At 36.6% G+C, this 15,050-nt stretch overlaps 1 protein-coding gene across 2 annotated transcripts in view; it reads left to right on the forward strand.

The window, feature by feature from the left end:
- LOC132110521 (pecanex-like protein 1) overlaps positions 1-15,050 on the forward strand; it is a 35,332-nt gene that overhangs the window by 12,962 nt on the left and 7,320 nt on the right. Inside the window, exons 7-28 of one of the 2 annotated variants that reach the window (XM_059517205.1) lie at positions 3,679-3,808; positions 6,048-6,241; positions 7,816-7,909; positions 8,238-8,295; positions 8,527-8,774; positions 8,855-9,008; positions 9,086-9,118; positions 9,830-10,001; positions 10,208-10,318; positions 10,604-10,695; positions 10,793-10,902; positions 11,086-11,191; positions 11,310-11,402; positions 12,103-12,253; positions 12,366-12,507; positions 12,677-12,854; positions 12,939-13,047; positions 13,161-13,290; positions 13,391-13,449; positions 13,577-13,792; positions 14,429-14,682; positions 14,778-15,008. In XM_059517205.1, coding sequence (XP_059373188.1) covers positions 3,679-3,808; positions 6,048-6,241; positions 7,816-7,909; positions 8,238-8,295; positions 8,527-8,774; positions 8,855-9,008; positions 9,086-9,118; positions 9,830-10,001; positions 10,208-10,318; positions 10,604-10,695; positions 10,793-10,902; positions 11,086-11,191; positions 11,310-11,402; positions 12,103-12,253; positions 12,366-12,507; positions 12,677-12,854; positions 12,939-13,047; positions 13,161-13,290; positions 13,391-13,449; positions 13,577-13,792; positions 14,429-14,682; positions 14,778-15,008 — 3,065 coding nt within the window. The remainder of the gene's footprint in view (positions 1-3,678; positions 3,809-6,047; positions 6,242-7,815; positions 7,910-8,237; positions 8,296-8,526; positions 8,775-8,854; positions 9,009-9,085; positions 9,119-9,829; positions 10,002-10,207; positions 10,319-10,603; positions 10,696-10,792; positions 10,903-11,085; positions 11,192-11,309; positions 11,403-12,102; positions 12,254-12,365; positions 12,508-12,676; positions 12,855-12,938; positions 13,048-13,160; positions 13,291-13,390; positions 13,450-13,576; positions 13,793-14,428; positions 14,683-14,777; positions 15,009-15,050) is intronic. The other variant, XM_059517206.1, reaches the window with a different exon arrangement.

Here is a 15,050-nt window from a genome sequence, read left to right on the forward strand (position 1 = left end):
CTTACTGTCATTTCTGTCAAGGGATAGATCACCCTAAAATTTAATTTCTGTCATTATTTACTCACTGTCACGTTGTCCCAAACCTGTATTAATTTCTTTCTTGTGCTGAACACAAAAGAAGATATTTTGAAGAATATGGGTCCACATTGAATTTGATAGTAGCAAAAAATACTATGGAAGTCACTGTTTAGTTTTTCCGGTCCCTTAAAATTGCATTTATGTTCAGAAGAAGAAAGAAACTCATTCAGGTTTAAAAGCACTTTTGAGTGAGTAAATGGTGGTATAAAAATAAAACATTATGACAGAATTGACAGACAGCTGACAGAATTTTTATTTTTGGGTGAACTATTCCTTTAACATTAATAAAACAACGAAACACAAAGAGAAAAATCAATCACTGCTCTTGAATGAAGAAATGTAATACAGTTGCTTTAGGAATCAGTTTATATAGTGTTTTATTTTTATATTTGTTCATTAACGTTTTGAATGTTCCTGGTAAATACACCTATTGTAACTGAAAATAAAGCAAGTAAAATGAATTATCGAAAATAAAAAATGTAGGATGGGGACTTGGTTCAGTCCACTGGTTGTTGAATTGATGGAGGCAGATCTGAATGCAAGCTTGCAGTTGGGTTGTAAGAAGAAAAGTGGGGTTTAAGCAGACTGAATGTTGAGAGAAGTCTGGTATATGTCATCAGAGAGTCCAGAGATGTTTTAATGAAAAATTGAGTTATGGCAGTTTTATTAAAATTTACAAGGTGAATAAATGAAACACATTTCAAGGATAGTTTCCATTTCATGCCGCCAGATCATTATTCACTTTTTAAATCTCATTTATGTTTGCATATTTTAAAATAGTGCATGACAAGACATGGCATTTGCAGGTTTGACATCAGTAATGCAGGAAGTGAATAGTACACCATGATTTGTAACTGATTGTGAACCAATTCGGAATATGCGCACATCGAATCACACAAATGAAATTTTCAGTAAAAAAAGACTGTTCCTCACAGATATTTGTCTTGAAAGCCATTGGTCACCTTTCACTTTCAATGAATTGCAAAAAAACATACAACATTCTGCCCAACATGAAAAGAAAGAAAATCTTAGAGGTTTGAAATAAAAATGAGGGTGAGTAAATGATGACAACATTTTAATTACTATGTGAACTATCACTGTAAGTCATGATCTCATTCTGAGATCAGTCTGAAGTGCTAGACATCTGAGGTCTGCAGCAGGTTTAGAGCACAGATGGATGTTTTTCAGCAGAACGGAGCCGATCAGAGGAACAAGCTTTGCCCAGAAGCTTGTAGCTGTACAAGCAGTGTGTTTTGCCAGTGCAGCTGTGACCTACAAACCCCTGCAGAATTACTGAAGTCTTACTCTGACAGCCTGTTGAATCTATATATAGGAGATCTGCAGGGTTTGTTCTTTCCTCTGGTCCAGTCTTTGTTCAACATTTGCTTGTGAATTGCAGTGTGAATGTGGATTCAGTAATCATAAAACACTTTGGCCCCTATTTAAAACTTTGCCCACTGTTAATCACTTGTGATCAGATGTTTTGAAATGGATCTTAATTTCAAATTTATAAATGCCCACTTTCTCCATTCTCCATCAGTGTTTCTGTGTTTGGATGCACAGAATGTGATATACAGAGTTGTGTGTGATGTTTAGATGCGTGTCGTGTATGATATCTTTTCTCGTGAGTTTGTGCAAATGTTTAGAGAGTTTTAAATTTTAGTTCTGTGCATTTCTGTGTGATGTTTATTCCACAGCACCAGTAACTAGTTTACGTTTGAGGGAGCAATGTCTAATGTTCGTTGTAATGCTTCTGATGTCTTTTCTTAAGGCTTATTGCTCACAAATTAAATGGTCTGAACATAGCAAAAGCATTGTTCTAGAGTAAACCATTCTGTCCTGATTAACACCCCTTTTGGTCCAGTGTGAGATTGTTTAGACTGTTTTATTGTAGTAATAACATTTTACTTTCAGTGATAACTCATCAGATAAGGTCAAAGTTCATCCACAGTGGGAGTGCTGCAGTTAAAGTCCATGTTTAACACTGCTTGCAAAGGCGATGCGTTTAACCATCTGTAGGAAGATGTCAAAGCAGATTTAGTTTATAAAATGCATTTATCACAGGAAGTTGAAACCACATTACCTTGAATTTAGTTTTTTATTTTAATCACAATATGTTGTATACAAGTTCTCCTTGGCCTGTGCCATGTTCAGGAAAACTTTGGGAGACTATGTGGACATATAGTTATTATGATATTAAATTTTAAATGTGTGTGTGTGTGTGTGTGTGTGTGTATATATATATATATATATATATATATATATATATATATATATATATATAATTTCAAAAATAAATATGTAAAAAGACTGTATACATATATTTTAATATGATCTGTTTTTTATTTAATGTTATATAATAGTTTATTAAGTATATACATTAAAACAATAGATGAGTGTGTGTGTCTATATATAAACTATATACAATACAAAAGTTTGGGATCAGAAGGAGTTTTAATGTGTTTTTTTTGTTGTTGTTTTTTTTACAGGAGTTTCTTGTGCTCATCAAGGCTACATTTATTTTTCTGTGATCATATAAATGCAGCCTTGATGAACAGAAGAGACTACTTTAAAAAACATTACAAGTCTTACTGATCCCAAACTTTTGACCGGTAGTGCAAATAAACTATACTTCTTGAGCCTTAGAATTTACTTTTTTTGCATTCAAATTTTTTTTTTTTTAAATGTTTTCTTTGATACCATATGCAGGGGTGCACAACATTTTTTCAGCCTGGTTCTCATAAGAGAACCTGGAGATTTGGTTTGGTCCTCAAACTGCATATACCGTGACCCATTAAATATAACTATCAAAAATTAATTAATAATAGTTATAATATTATTGCACTTTATATCGTTTTTTTATATATAAAATAATAGTAAATAAACTAAATAATAGTGTGTGATAATATTATTAAAAATAAAAGTCAGTCCTAGTATTAAATACAAATATATTTATTTTATAGTAAACTTAAAAATAAAATGATAATATTTACTACTACTTTGTTTGCCTCTTTAAGAAGAACCGCTTTATGTTTTCCCCAATTTTAAGTCGCTTTGGATAAAAGCATCTAAAAATAAATAAATAAAAGCGTTTTCATCATATTCAAAATTAAAATCAGCAGGCTTTTATTTTGGCAGGTTGCCGGCAAGTAAGTATACGTGCTTCCGGATTTAGCACTGCTGCTGATTAAAGAGTGTCAGTGGATGAATGTTACAGTGTTGCATTGTGCTTTGAAAACAGCATGGCATAGCCAAGATTTATGCTTTCAGGTTGAAAATAAAACTTATATAGTACAGTTTTTTGATCTAAAATGGTAATTTGTGTATTAACAGCTACCAACCATGTCGGTACGCCAATGCGCTGTCAGAACATATTTATATAACGCATTTTTTATTTTTGTCGCGCATGCGGACCTGCCGACCACTTATGTGCACCCCTGACCATATGGCATGAAATCATCAGGCTCTTTGCATTTTGTTTCTAATCGGTGTGTTTGATGATTCTTGTGTCTACACTGGTCTTGCATGCTGCATTGCATTTTGCTAGTTTAATAAAAGCTCATTTTTGGTGGCCCTCCTGTCTTTGTCTTCTTACGGCAGCCCCTGGGAATGACGACACAGTCACGTTTCGCAGAGAACGAAGTACGTTTCGTCGACAAGCGGTGCGTAGACGGCACAACGCAGGAAGTAACTCCACACCCCCAGCCTCTCTCATCGGATCACCACTCAGGTACGACTCACCCGGGGAGGGATTGAATGGCTGCAGAACACCAGCTTTGACTCATCTGTGCTGATCCCCACATCATTATTCTTATCAGCACATTTCACCTCCTTTCTCTTTTGCTAACACACTTCTCTGGGGCATTGCATGAAATGTAATCCTTAATTTGCTTGCTACCCTCTTCTTGCTACTGTACGGACTTAAAACCTGTCATCAGAGAAGCCCAAGCTGATCTCTTTCTGACCATCGTGCTGGTACAGGAAACCAACGTTCTTGCATGCTGCCTTTTCAATGCAATTCAAGTCTTATTTTCTACTTACATGAGTTGTTTCCATACTTCTGCTTATTTTTTCCCAGTTTCTATTCATGTGCTTTCACTTATTTTATCCTGTTCTGATGAACCACGTCACATGGTGTCTAACTTCACCCTCACTGTCACACACTTACACTTGCCGCTTCTGGAGTCTTTACTACTGTATCCTGAAGAGTTACAGTCACTGCGTCCTTCTCTCATATACTAAATCTTTCCATAACCCCCAGACACAGTCATCCTTGCAATCATAGACAGCTTCAGATGATGAGAGAGTGTTTGAGTGCTTTGTTTTAACATCAGGCCTGGGGCATGTCTGTCTCTCTTGAAGTAGTATCATCATGATGCTTTCAGTGGACTAAGTTTCAGGTTCTCCAGTCAAGTTATCTGAAATCACTCACAGGCTTCGTTCAGACAGTCAGCAAGAATCCATTTCTTTTTTTTTTTGTCATATCCAACTTAATTTGTTTTGTTGTTTTTTAGGCCAAAGAGCAAAATCCACATGGAGATTTATTTCTACAAACCTGATCCAAACCAAATCCACAGTTCAAAAGTTTAGGGTTTATTTTTTATTCCGGAAAGATGCATTAAGTTGATCGAAAAAATAAATAAATGTAATGCTGTTTTTTTAACTTTATATTCATCAAGGAATCCTGATAAATGTATAACAGTTTCCACAAAAATATTAAGCAGCTATTTTCAATGATAGTAATAATGGTGAATGAGCAAGTAAGTGTGCATTTAACACATCGTCGTAATGAATGTGTAAACACAGTGATGCCTCTAACACTTATGTTGCACTGATGAGTTCAGCAGTTTTCTATTTTTCCGTCATCTCTTTCCAAAATGACAGTGAGCAACTCTCTTATTACACTTTTTTTGTTAATGTTTGTTCTGTTTGCACACACACACACACACACACACACACACACACACACACGCACACACACAAACCTCAAAATCGCTTGTGTTTTTTCTAGCAGTGAAATCAGAATACTCATCCTCTTTTCTTCCCGTTCAGCTCCCCTCTCAGTTTACACTTCCTGTCAGCTCTCATGACACCTCCAGAACCCCCATTCCTCTATCACATCACCATTTGTCTGTTTTTCCTCTCTAAAATGTGACCTTGCACTTCCCTCCAGCATCTTGTTCTATTTTTGTGCTCCTTATCTTTACACACACACACACACACACACACACACACACACACACACACACACACACACACACACACACACACACACACACTCATTCTTACTTTATGGATGGGCACAAGAACATAAAAATTCAGTTATTTTTCTCCTTCCAAAACATTTCACTGAACATACACAGTATTATATTATATTATATTATATTATATTATATTATATTATATTATATTATATTATATTATATTATATTATATTATATTATATTATATTATATTATATTATATTATATTATATTATATTATATTATATTATATTATATTATATTATATTAGGTTCGGTTAGGTTAGGTTAGGTTAGGTTAGATTAGATTAGATTAGATTAGATTAGATTATTAGCATTTTGAAATTTTAACTATTTTTTAGTTGACACCAAAACTGAATGAGAAGCTTATGATGCAATCAGTGTTGTTTTAGTAATTTTATATACTATTATAGTATTTATTAGTATTTTAAATGAGTATTTAAATTTTTTCATCTAAAATGTATGTTTTGTTTCATTATCAAATAACCAAAAAATTATAATAACTAACAGCCTTAATTGTAGTTAACAATAACAACACAGGTGCAACATTATCATCAAAGGGTACACAATCAAAGGGTGAGTACTGAGTACTCCGTTGACTTCTTTGTCGAGTACTAAAGTTGACCAAAACGCCCATCCCTGTGTCCCACATCTGTTACTCAAGTCTGTTATTCATTCCGACTCATGAATATTTCTGCTCCTCCAGTCTGCAGGAAGCTCTGAGTCAGGTATCTCAAGCTTCAGGGTCACAGGTCAGAGGTCAGCCATCCCGCACACCGTCTCAAGTGACGGTATTGAGCACTAGCACCTCCCTGCTGGTCAGGAATGGAAATGCGCAGCTGGAGGGCTGTCTGGATAAGGCGTCCACTGTGGGCGTGGCCAGCCTGCAGGATGACTTTGGTATGCACTGTAAAATTGCCTGCTGTCTGTCACATCATCTTGTTATCGTCACACCTTCCTGTTATATTTGCATCCTGTGTGTCTCACATTTGCATGCTGTCAGTCACACTATTTGTCACGACTGCATGCTGTTTCTGATCACATTCCATTTGCATGTAATTTTCTGGTATAAATATTCAGTCAGTATGCATCTGTAGGTTTTCATCAGGTTTCATCAGGTTGAATTGGCTGTGTAACTTAATCATTATTTATCAGTTTACTGATTTTTTGGGATCACACTGATTACACCACTAACATAATGATCTTATATCATATTTTGCATGCATGTACATGTGACATCGTCTTTCTTTGGTCAGTCAAACTTTTCCCTGGTGGTCTAGAGGTATTGATGCACTCCCACTGCTGCGGTTAAGGTTTGCTTCCGGTCAAGGAACATGCTTGCTTGTTTCCTCCCGTGATCAATAATGCATCTATATGTCTATAAATATCTCTTGTTTTTGAATAGACAAAGACAACAAAATCACAGTATAGTGGGTTTTTATGAGTGGATGAGGCTCATTGCATTTGTAGAGAAAGGATTGTTTAGGTTTTGTGTGCACCTGGTATTAACTTTGGTCGCATTGAAGATGATTCATGAATTTTATTGGCTTATTGGCTCTATTGACTATTTATTGGCTTAGATTTGAACATGCATGTGGTTTTATTTTGTCTGATCACTAAATGTTTGGACCCCATTTACACCTGTATAAAGTGCTGTCCACTTGTGTTTAGATCACTTAATGGAAACCATAACAATTAATGTTGTTACAGGCTGTCAAGTGTAAATTTCTTTTAATTTCCTCTAGAATTTTATTCTTGCAGCTTTATTATATTAAGAATTTCTTATGCTGTAGTGTAGAATTCTCAGTGGTTCTCTCCTACCCCTTCCAAATTAGATCAAATCATATTCTTAATTTTAAGAACATTTTAACATTCTTAGTCATTTTTATTTTTATTTTTCAAAGAAATGGAGACTGTTTTTGTTCCCCATAGATGTATTAAATTGATCAAATTGATCAAAAAAATACATTAAAGACATTTATAATGTTAAAAATATTTCAGTTTCAAATGAATGCTGTTCTTTTGAACAATATTGCTGTTTTTACAGTATTTTTAATCAAATGAATGCAGCCCTGGTGAACATAAGAGACATGATTTAGTTTTTGTCATTAAACTAAATCATGAAATAAAGTTCATAGTAATCAACTGTCACATGTACTGTATAAATAAAAAGGTTTTATTATAGACAGAACGGAAAAATAAAACTTTTAAAGCCGCTTTGCAATGCATTATTCACAGAAGAGGGACGCGAATAGTTGGGTGTTTTCAGTTTAGACAGCTTTCCTGATTACAGTGAGAGTGATCTAGTTTTGTTGGCATCTGCCTTGCAAGATTGAGGTCTTGTTGTTCTGAAAACCAGCAGGCATTGGGGGTCAGTGTCCTGTATGTGGCAAAAGTCTTAAGTGCCGCACTTATGTGACACTTTGTGATGTCTGCTATGTGACCCCTGACCCCTGTGTGTTTGTGTGACTCAGGGAAGCTGACACCGCCTCTCTATGAGGTCGGAGGATGTGACATGTCCATGGTGAACTTTGAGCCTGCAACCAGACGAGCATCCAACAACCTCTGGTGAGTTACACCTAGTGTTATCTTTGAGATACTATTATAATTAGTATTAATATTTTCATTTTTTTAAACATTATTACTTATTATATTTTTCATAAAAAATGTTGTTTTGTCATTATTATTAGTGTATATATATATATATATATATATATATATATATATATATATATATATATATATACACACACACTGAATATGTGTGTGTTTGTGAATGTGCGTATATATACACATAAGTAATTATTTTTAAAATTGTTTTAATTTAGTTAACTGTAATGTAGAACAGAATCCTTTGTTAAATATCCCAGAACTAACAAAGTCTTTCTCTCTGCAGGGAAACAGACTCTCACCTGTCCAGTTCTACCTCAGTTCGTTTTTACCCTCATGATCTGGTGAGTGCTACCATATACACACAAACACAGACCAGTGTTTTCTTCATGCAAACACTCTGAGATATAAATCAGCCACAGACTGAATATTTGACATAGTGTAAGATTGTGCATTGCTCACAGTAACACTTGTATGAGAAGCAGCACAGTTGAGACAATGAGCTCAGTGTGTGTGTGTGTGTGTGTGTGTGTGTGTGTGTGTGTGTGTGTGTGTGTATACTCACCCTGGCTTAGTTCTCCTTTCCTCAGATGCGTCTGAATCGTTTGCTGTCCATGGACCCAGAATTGTTGGAACAGCACGATGTGGACGGGAGTCCTGACCTGCAGGAGGCGCCGCACTGCACGCAGGACTCTACACATAATCACACACACTCACACACACACCCACACAAAACCAAGCAGTACTACCGCCTCTGGCTGCTGCCGTACCTTTGGGTCGGGCTGCACTTTGACAGACTCACATTACTTGCCCTCTTCGACAGGTACACACAAACCCACACATTAATGTGTATTACTGATGTGTCTCAGCTCATATCCTGATGATGCTGCATGTGTTTGTCAGGAACCGGGAGGTTCTGGAGAATGTGCTCTCAGTGGCTCTGGCTGTTCTCGTGGCCTTTCTGGGTTCTGTGCTGCTAGTTCATGGGTTCTTCACAGACATTTGGGTCTTTCAGTTCTGCCTCGTTATTGCCAGTTGCCAGTACTCATTGCTGAAGGTGAGAATCACACACTTTTCAAAAACATACAAATCTAATGATTAATTTTTAATGAAACATTTCTGTTCTTCAATTAGAGTGTCCAACCTGACTCTTCATCACCACGACATGTGAGTAACACACACATTCAAATACAATAACACACTTCATTACAGTGAGCTTAAAGCATGTTATTTAGTGGTGGAAAAATCAATAACCCAAAAATGAAAGTTCTGTTATTATTTAATCACCTTTAATTTGTTTCAAACCTGTATAAATTTCTTTGTTCTGCTGAACACAAAAGAAGATTGTATAATTTTGGTAACCACACAGTTACAAAAAAATATTGAGCTGCAAAAGCGTTTTCCACATTGAAAATGAAAAGAATTTCTCTTGAGCAACATATCATCATATTAGAATGATTCCTGAAGGTACATGTGTAATGTCTGGAGTAATGGCTGCTAAAAAATATGGCTTTGCCATCACACAAAATTAATTTACTTTTTAAAATATATTAAAATCGAAAAAAGTTACATTTTAAATTTCTAGTAAAATTTCACAGTATTACTGTTTTTGCTTTATTGTTGATCAAATAAATGCAGCCTTGATGAGGAAAATCGACTTCTTTCAAAAACATTTAAGTCATATTGCCCTCAACCCTTTGGTGTATATTCGTGATTATATGTCATTTAAGTAATAGCACCTAGCATGATTAATTGCATTTAATTACAGACAATGCATTACCTTTTGTAGAATATACAAAAGTTAAGTTAAATGACAGATTAGGGGTTTAAATTCATAGATTTAATGTTTTTCTCACCCTTCTGTGCGTGTTTGTTTAGGGTCATAATCGAATCATCGCTTACAGCAGGCCTGTGTATTTCTGTCTGTGCTGTGGGCTGATCTGGCTGTTGCACTATGGGAGTGTAAACAGCAGCTCCACTGCAGTGTCTCTGTATGGAGTCACTCTCACCAGCTCCGTCCTGCTGTCTCAGGCACGGGATCTCCTCATTGGTGAGCACTGATACACATGAGGACATAAATTCACAGCAGTTATTGTTTTGCTCTTTTATTGAAATCTGCATGCAGTACGATTTTTCTCAGCATTCCTATGAAAGAGTAAAGACATTCTAGAGCTGAGTACAGAGAAAATCCTGCTGATGTGATGAGACTTAAGTACTCCAGTGTTACATTATCTCTCTCTCTCTCTCTCTCTCCAGTTTTCACTTTGTGCTTTCCCATCATCTTCTTCATTGGGCTTCTTCCTCAGATTAACACTTTCGTCATGTACCTGCTTGAGCAACTTGACATTCATGTCTTCGGAGGAAACGGTGAAACATATGCACACTTTGATATTAGGACTGGGGAATATAAGCATATGCATTGGGATTCTTTCTTTTCTTTCCTTTGAATTGTAACAAATTGTTATTAATAACTTTTGATTTTAATAATGTCTTAATAAATGTTGAAATGATTTTGTGTTCTAAAAATCTAGTTAATTAATGTGGACAAATAGAACCTCATTGTAAAGTTACCAATGTTTCTACTATTTAATTTCATAAACTACAAAACTGTGTTGTGTTTTAGAGACTCATTATGTCTATCTTCCCTCCCAGCGAGCACCAGTCTGCTCTCAGCTCTCTATAGTGTTGTGCGCAGCATCATCACCATAGCAATGCTCTATGGGTTCTGCTATGGTGCCCTAAAGGTGATTCTTTCTTGATTTTGGTTGTATTTGTATGGATGCTGGATTGTTCTGTGTTGAGCACATTAAATATTCCTCTGAATATTACATTTGTTTTCAGGACTCGTGGGATCCTCAACACATCCCGGTGCTTTTCTCAGTGTTTTGTGGGCTGTTGGTTGCTGTTTCATACCATCTCAGCCGCCAAAGCAGTGACCCCTCTGTTCTCATGTAAGTCTGTGTGTGGGTCTGTGTTTTTGATAGATAATTCTTGCACTTTTCCAGCTTTAAGTACTTTAGGTTCTCTGACTTTGTATCCTCTCAGGATTCAGTGCCTCAGGACCTTTTGTTGTTTGACTGCAGAGTGGTTAATTAGAATTTTCTGAATTTTAATATTATCCTGTGTTTGTATAGTTCGTTAGTGCAATCAAAGGTCTTCCCTAATGTGAAAGAGAAAAATCCAGAGGATCCCCTTTCTGAAGTTCAGGATCCTTTACCAGAGAAACTCCGCAGCTCTGTGGTGAGTAATGTACACATAAATCTCTTAAACATAGATACAAACAGATGTAAATAGACACGAATGCTCTCTTCTGTTTTGAATGATGCATCTGTGTCTCTATTTTTCTCTTTGACTGCAGAATGACAGACTACAGTCAGATGTGATTGTGTGTGTTGTCATTGCTGTCCTGTATTTCGCTATTCACGTCAGCACTGTCTTCATTGCCTTACAGGTAAAACACTATGATTAGTAATGCAGCAATGTTCAAATTTTGTCTGATACTGATATGCTGATCATTTTAATTTGTGTGGCTGATAACCGATACATGGCCATATTCAAATATGTTCTACATTATTTTGCTAGAATAAAAAACACTATAAATTAAATTCAGTCATTGCAAGTGAATTTTGGCATCACAGCATTATAATGTACAGTATTAAAAATTAATATTCATTTGGAGATTAGCTATAAATTACATTTAACACTGTTATTAATTCATTAATGTTTTGTAAAATATAAACTGAGAGTGTAAGATTACGGCAAAGGTAAAAAAAATAAAAATAAATCAATAAGCGTGCATAATAAATCTTCCATTAAGTAATCCATTAAAAAAGTCCAATATTGGGAATGCAATACCATTCAATAGATTTTTTTTTTTTCATCATAGCAAAATATATCACGGTTTTATAACAATATTTAGCAGCACAACAACAACGTCTGCAACATTGGTTATTTTAAGAAATCATGTGACACTGAAGACTGGAGTAATGACTGCTGAAAATTCAGCTTTGCCATCACAGAAATAAATTACAATTAAAATGGAAAACAGTTTTTAAAATGTTAATAAGTGTCCAAATAAAACTAGTGAAATATCCAAAGGATAATAAATTGGCAGGTCTTGACACTTCTTGTCCCTCTTTCTTCTTTTTTAGCCTTTTTTGAGCTATGTTCTGTACGGTCTGGTTGGGGCAGTAGGCCTGTTAACTCACTACCTGTTGCCCCAGATGAGGAAACAGTTACCCTGGTACTGCTTCTCACACCCACTGCTCAAAACCAGGGAGTACTATCAGTTTGAAATCCGGGGTAAGTCACCCTTCAGATTTAGCAAATTGATGTTATGCAAAGATAACACTCTTTGTTCCTCTGAGACTTGGTTAGCACAAACAGTACTTAAGCATGTGTTTTCTGTGTGCAGGTGCCGCCCATGTCATGTGGTTTGAGCGTACACATGTGTGGCTGCTGTTTGTGGAGAAAAACATCCTCTATCCACTCATTGTGCTTAATGAGCTGAGTGGCAGCGCACAGGAGCTTGCCAGCCCCAAGAAACTCAACACAGAGTCAGTATTGCCTCTTCAATCTGACCTCCTGTCTTATTTCCTTCCATTCAGTGTTACAATGTTTAATCGACTAACTGACTGACTGTCTGCACCAGATCATTGTGTATTAGCTCAACATTGTTCTGCGCTATCATTTACAAGCAGTCAGCTAATAATTTTTCTCTCTCAGGGTCGGGGCTCTAGTAATAACCATTGCTGGACTGAAGCTGCTGCGTTCATCCTTCAGTAGTCCAACATATCAGTATGTCACTGTCCTCTTCACTGTCCTGTTCTTCACATTTGATTACCGGCAGTTTTCCGAGACATTGCTGCTGGACCTTTTCATTATGTCCATCGTTTTCAGCAAGGTCAGTCCTAATTCCTATAGCATCCTTTTACTCTTTTTTTTAGAAGTTCTGTTGCATAACTATGTGATGTGTTGTGTTTTGTAGTTATGGGAGCTCTTTTATAAGTTGAAGTTTGTTTATACCTACATCGCGCCCTGGCAGATTACCTGGGGTTCTGCCTTCCATGCCTTCGCCCAGCCGTTTGCAGTGCCACGTATCCTGAACACACAAACTTGCTTTAGATTTAACACAGTTTACAGGCTTTGTCAAATTCAGGTGTCTTTCTTGTTGTTTCGTGCTGTTCTTCCTTGACTTGGTCCTCTCCAGACTCTGCCATGTTGTTCGTACAGGCCATTGTGTCTGCGGTGTTCTCCACTCCATTAAACCCTTTTCTTGGCAGTGCCATCTTCATCAGCTCATATGTACGACCTGTGCGCTTTTGGGAGAGAGAATACAAGTAAGACACTCCTGAATATCAGTATCTCCTGTTTTCTTTAGCCTTTTTAGCCCAGACCACAAAACATTTATAAGATTCAAATGTAATTTTTGTGTTTTAGTACTAAGCGAGTTGATCACTCCAACACTAGACTTGCTTCGCAGCTTGACAGAAACCCAGGTACAACTTAATACACTGCCTGTTGTAAATGTAAAATCATTCTTAATTTAGTTTCTTGCCTGTGGTGTTATAGATTTGTGTGACGTGGCATGACTTTGGCATCTCTTCTCATCTCTCATGTTGTCAGGTTCAGATGATAATAACTTGAACTCCATCTTCTATGAGCATTTGACGCGTTCCCTGCAGCATTCTCTGTGTGGAGACCTGCAGCTGGGCCGCTGGGGAAACTACAGCATTGGAGACTGCTTCATCCTGGCATCTGATTACCTCAATGCTCTCGTTCACCTTGTTGAGATCGGCAATGGCCTCATCACCTTCCAGCTCAGAGGACTTGAGTTTAGAGGTGAGGAGAGAAAAAGCTAAGGAGAGAGAGACTAAATGAGCATTTGAAAGAGAAACATACACTAAATCAAATAGTTACACATATTACAAAAAATTATTTTTTAAAGAAATTAATACTTTTATTCATTACAGATGCATTCAATTAATCAAAAATGAAAATAAAGATATTTATAATGTACCAAAATTGTAATGTTAATATTTCAAACAAATTCAAATTCATCAAAGAATGCTGAAAATAATGTATCATGATTTCCACACAAATATTAAGGAGTTTTCAACATAATAACAAAATAAGAAACTTGTTTCTTGAGCATGAAATTGGCATATTAGAATTATTACCTACATATTAGGTAAAAACAGGATTTTGCTTGCTCTTTTTAAATTAAATGGCTCACTGTTCTCTAAATTTAGAAATTAAAACTCTCTCCTCAATCCACTCATACCATTTGTAAATAATAAGCCGGTGTGGTTATTGAGATTTGAGGAGGTTACCATTCATAAGAGAGATCATTTACATATCTTCACGCAGTGTAGCAAAACAGACATTTATAACACTTTAAATGAGTTGTTCATTTTGAAAGGATTATATGAGTCTAGTTAAAATATTCTGTCACCTTTCTTTTCCTCTCTATCTCAGGGACGTACTGCCAGCAGAGGGAGGTGGAGGCGATAACAGAGGGAGTTGAAGAAGATGAAAGCTGTTGTTGCTGCGAGCCCGGTCATCTCCCCCATCTGCTGTCCTTCAATGCTGCATTCGGACAGCGCTGGCTGGCCTGGGAGGTTCTGGTCACTAAATACGCCCTGGAGGGCTACAGCATCACCGATAACAGTGCGGCGTCAATGCTGCAGGTGTTTGATCTGCGGCGAATCCTCACCACCTACTACGTTAAGGTCAGCAGACAACCTTCCAGTCCTGTCCCTGTAACTGCTCTGTCCTGAAATTGTTGAAAATCATTTGTTTATTATTTATGTTTGTTTGTTTGTAGGGCATAATTTATTATGTCATTTCATCTCCTAAACTGGAGGAGTGGCTGGCAAATGAAGGCCTTCTTGAGGGCTTGAAGAGCTGCAGAGAGCGAAACTATGTTGACTTGGATCCGACTTTTAACCCCAATATTGATGAAGACTATGACCACAGACTGGCTGGAATCTCCAGAGACAGTTTCTGCTCTGTCTACCTCAGCTGGATCCAGTACTGCAACTCACGGAGAGAGAAGGTAAACATGTTCAGCCACACAACATGTCAGCTGGTGAAAAGT

The sequence above is a fragment of the Carassius carassius genome, chromosome 30 (genome assembly GCF_963082965.1).
Source record: "Carassius carassius chromosome 30, fCarCar2.1, whole genome shotgun sequence".
Taxonomy (NCBI): Eukaryota; Metazoa; Chordata; class Actinopteri; order Cypriniformes; family Cyprinidae; genus Carassius; species Carassius carassius.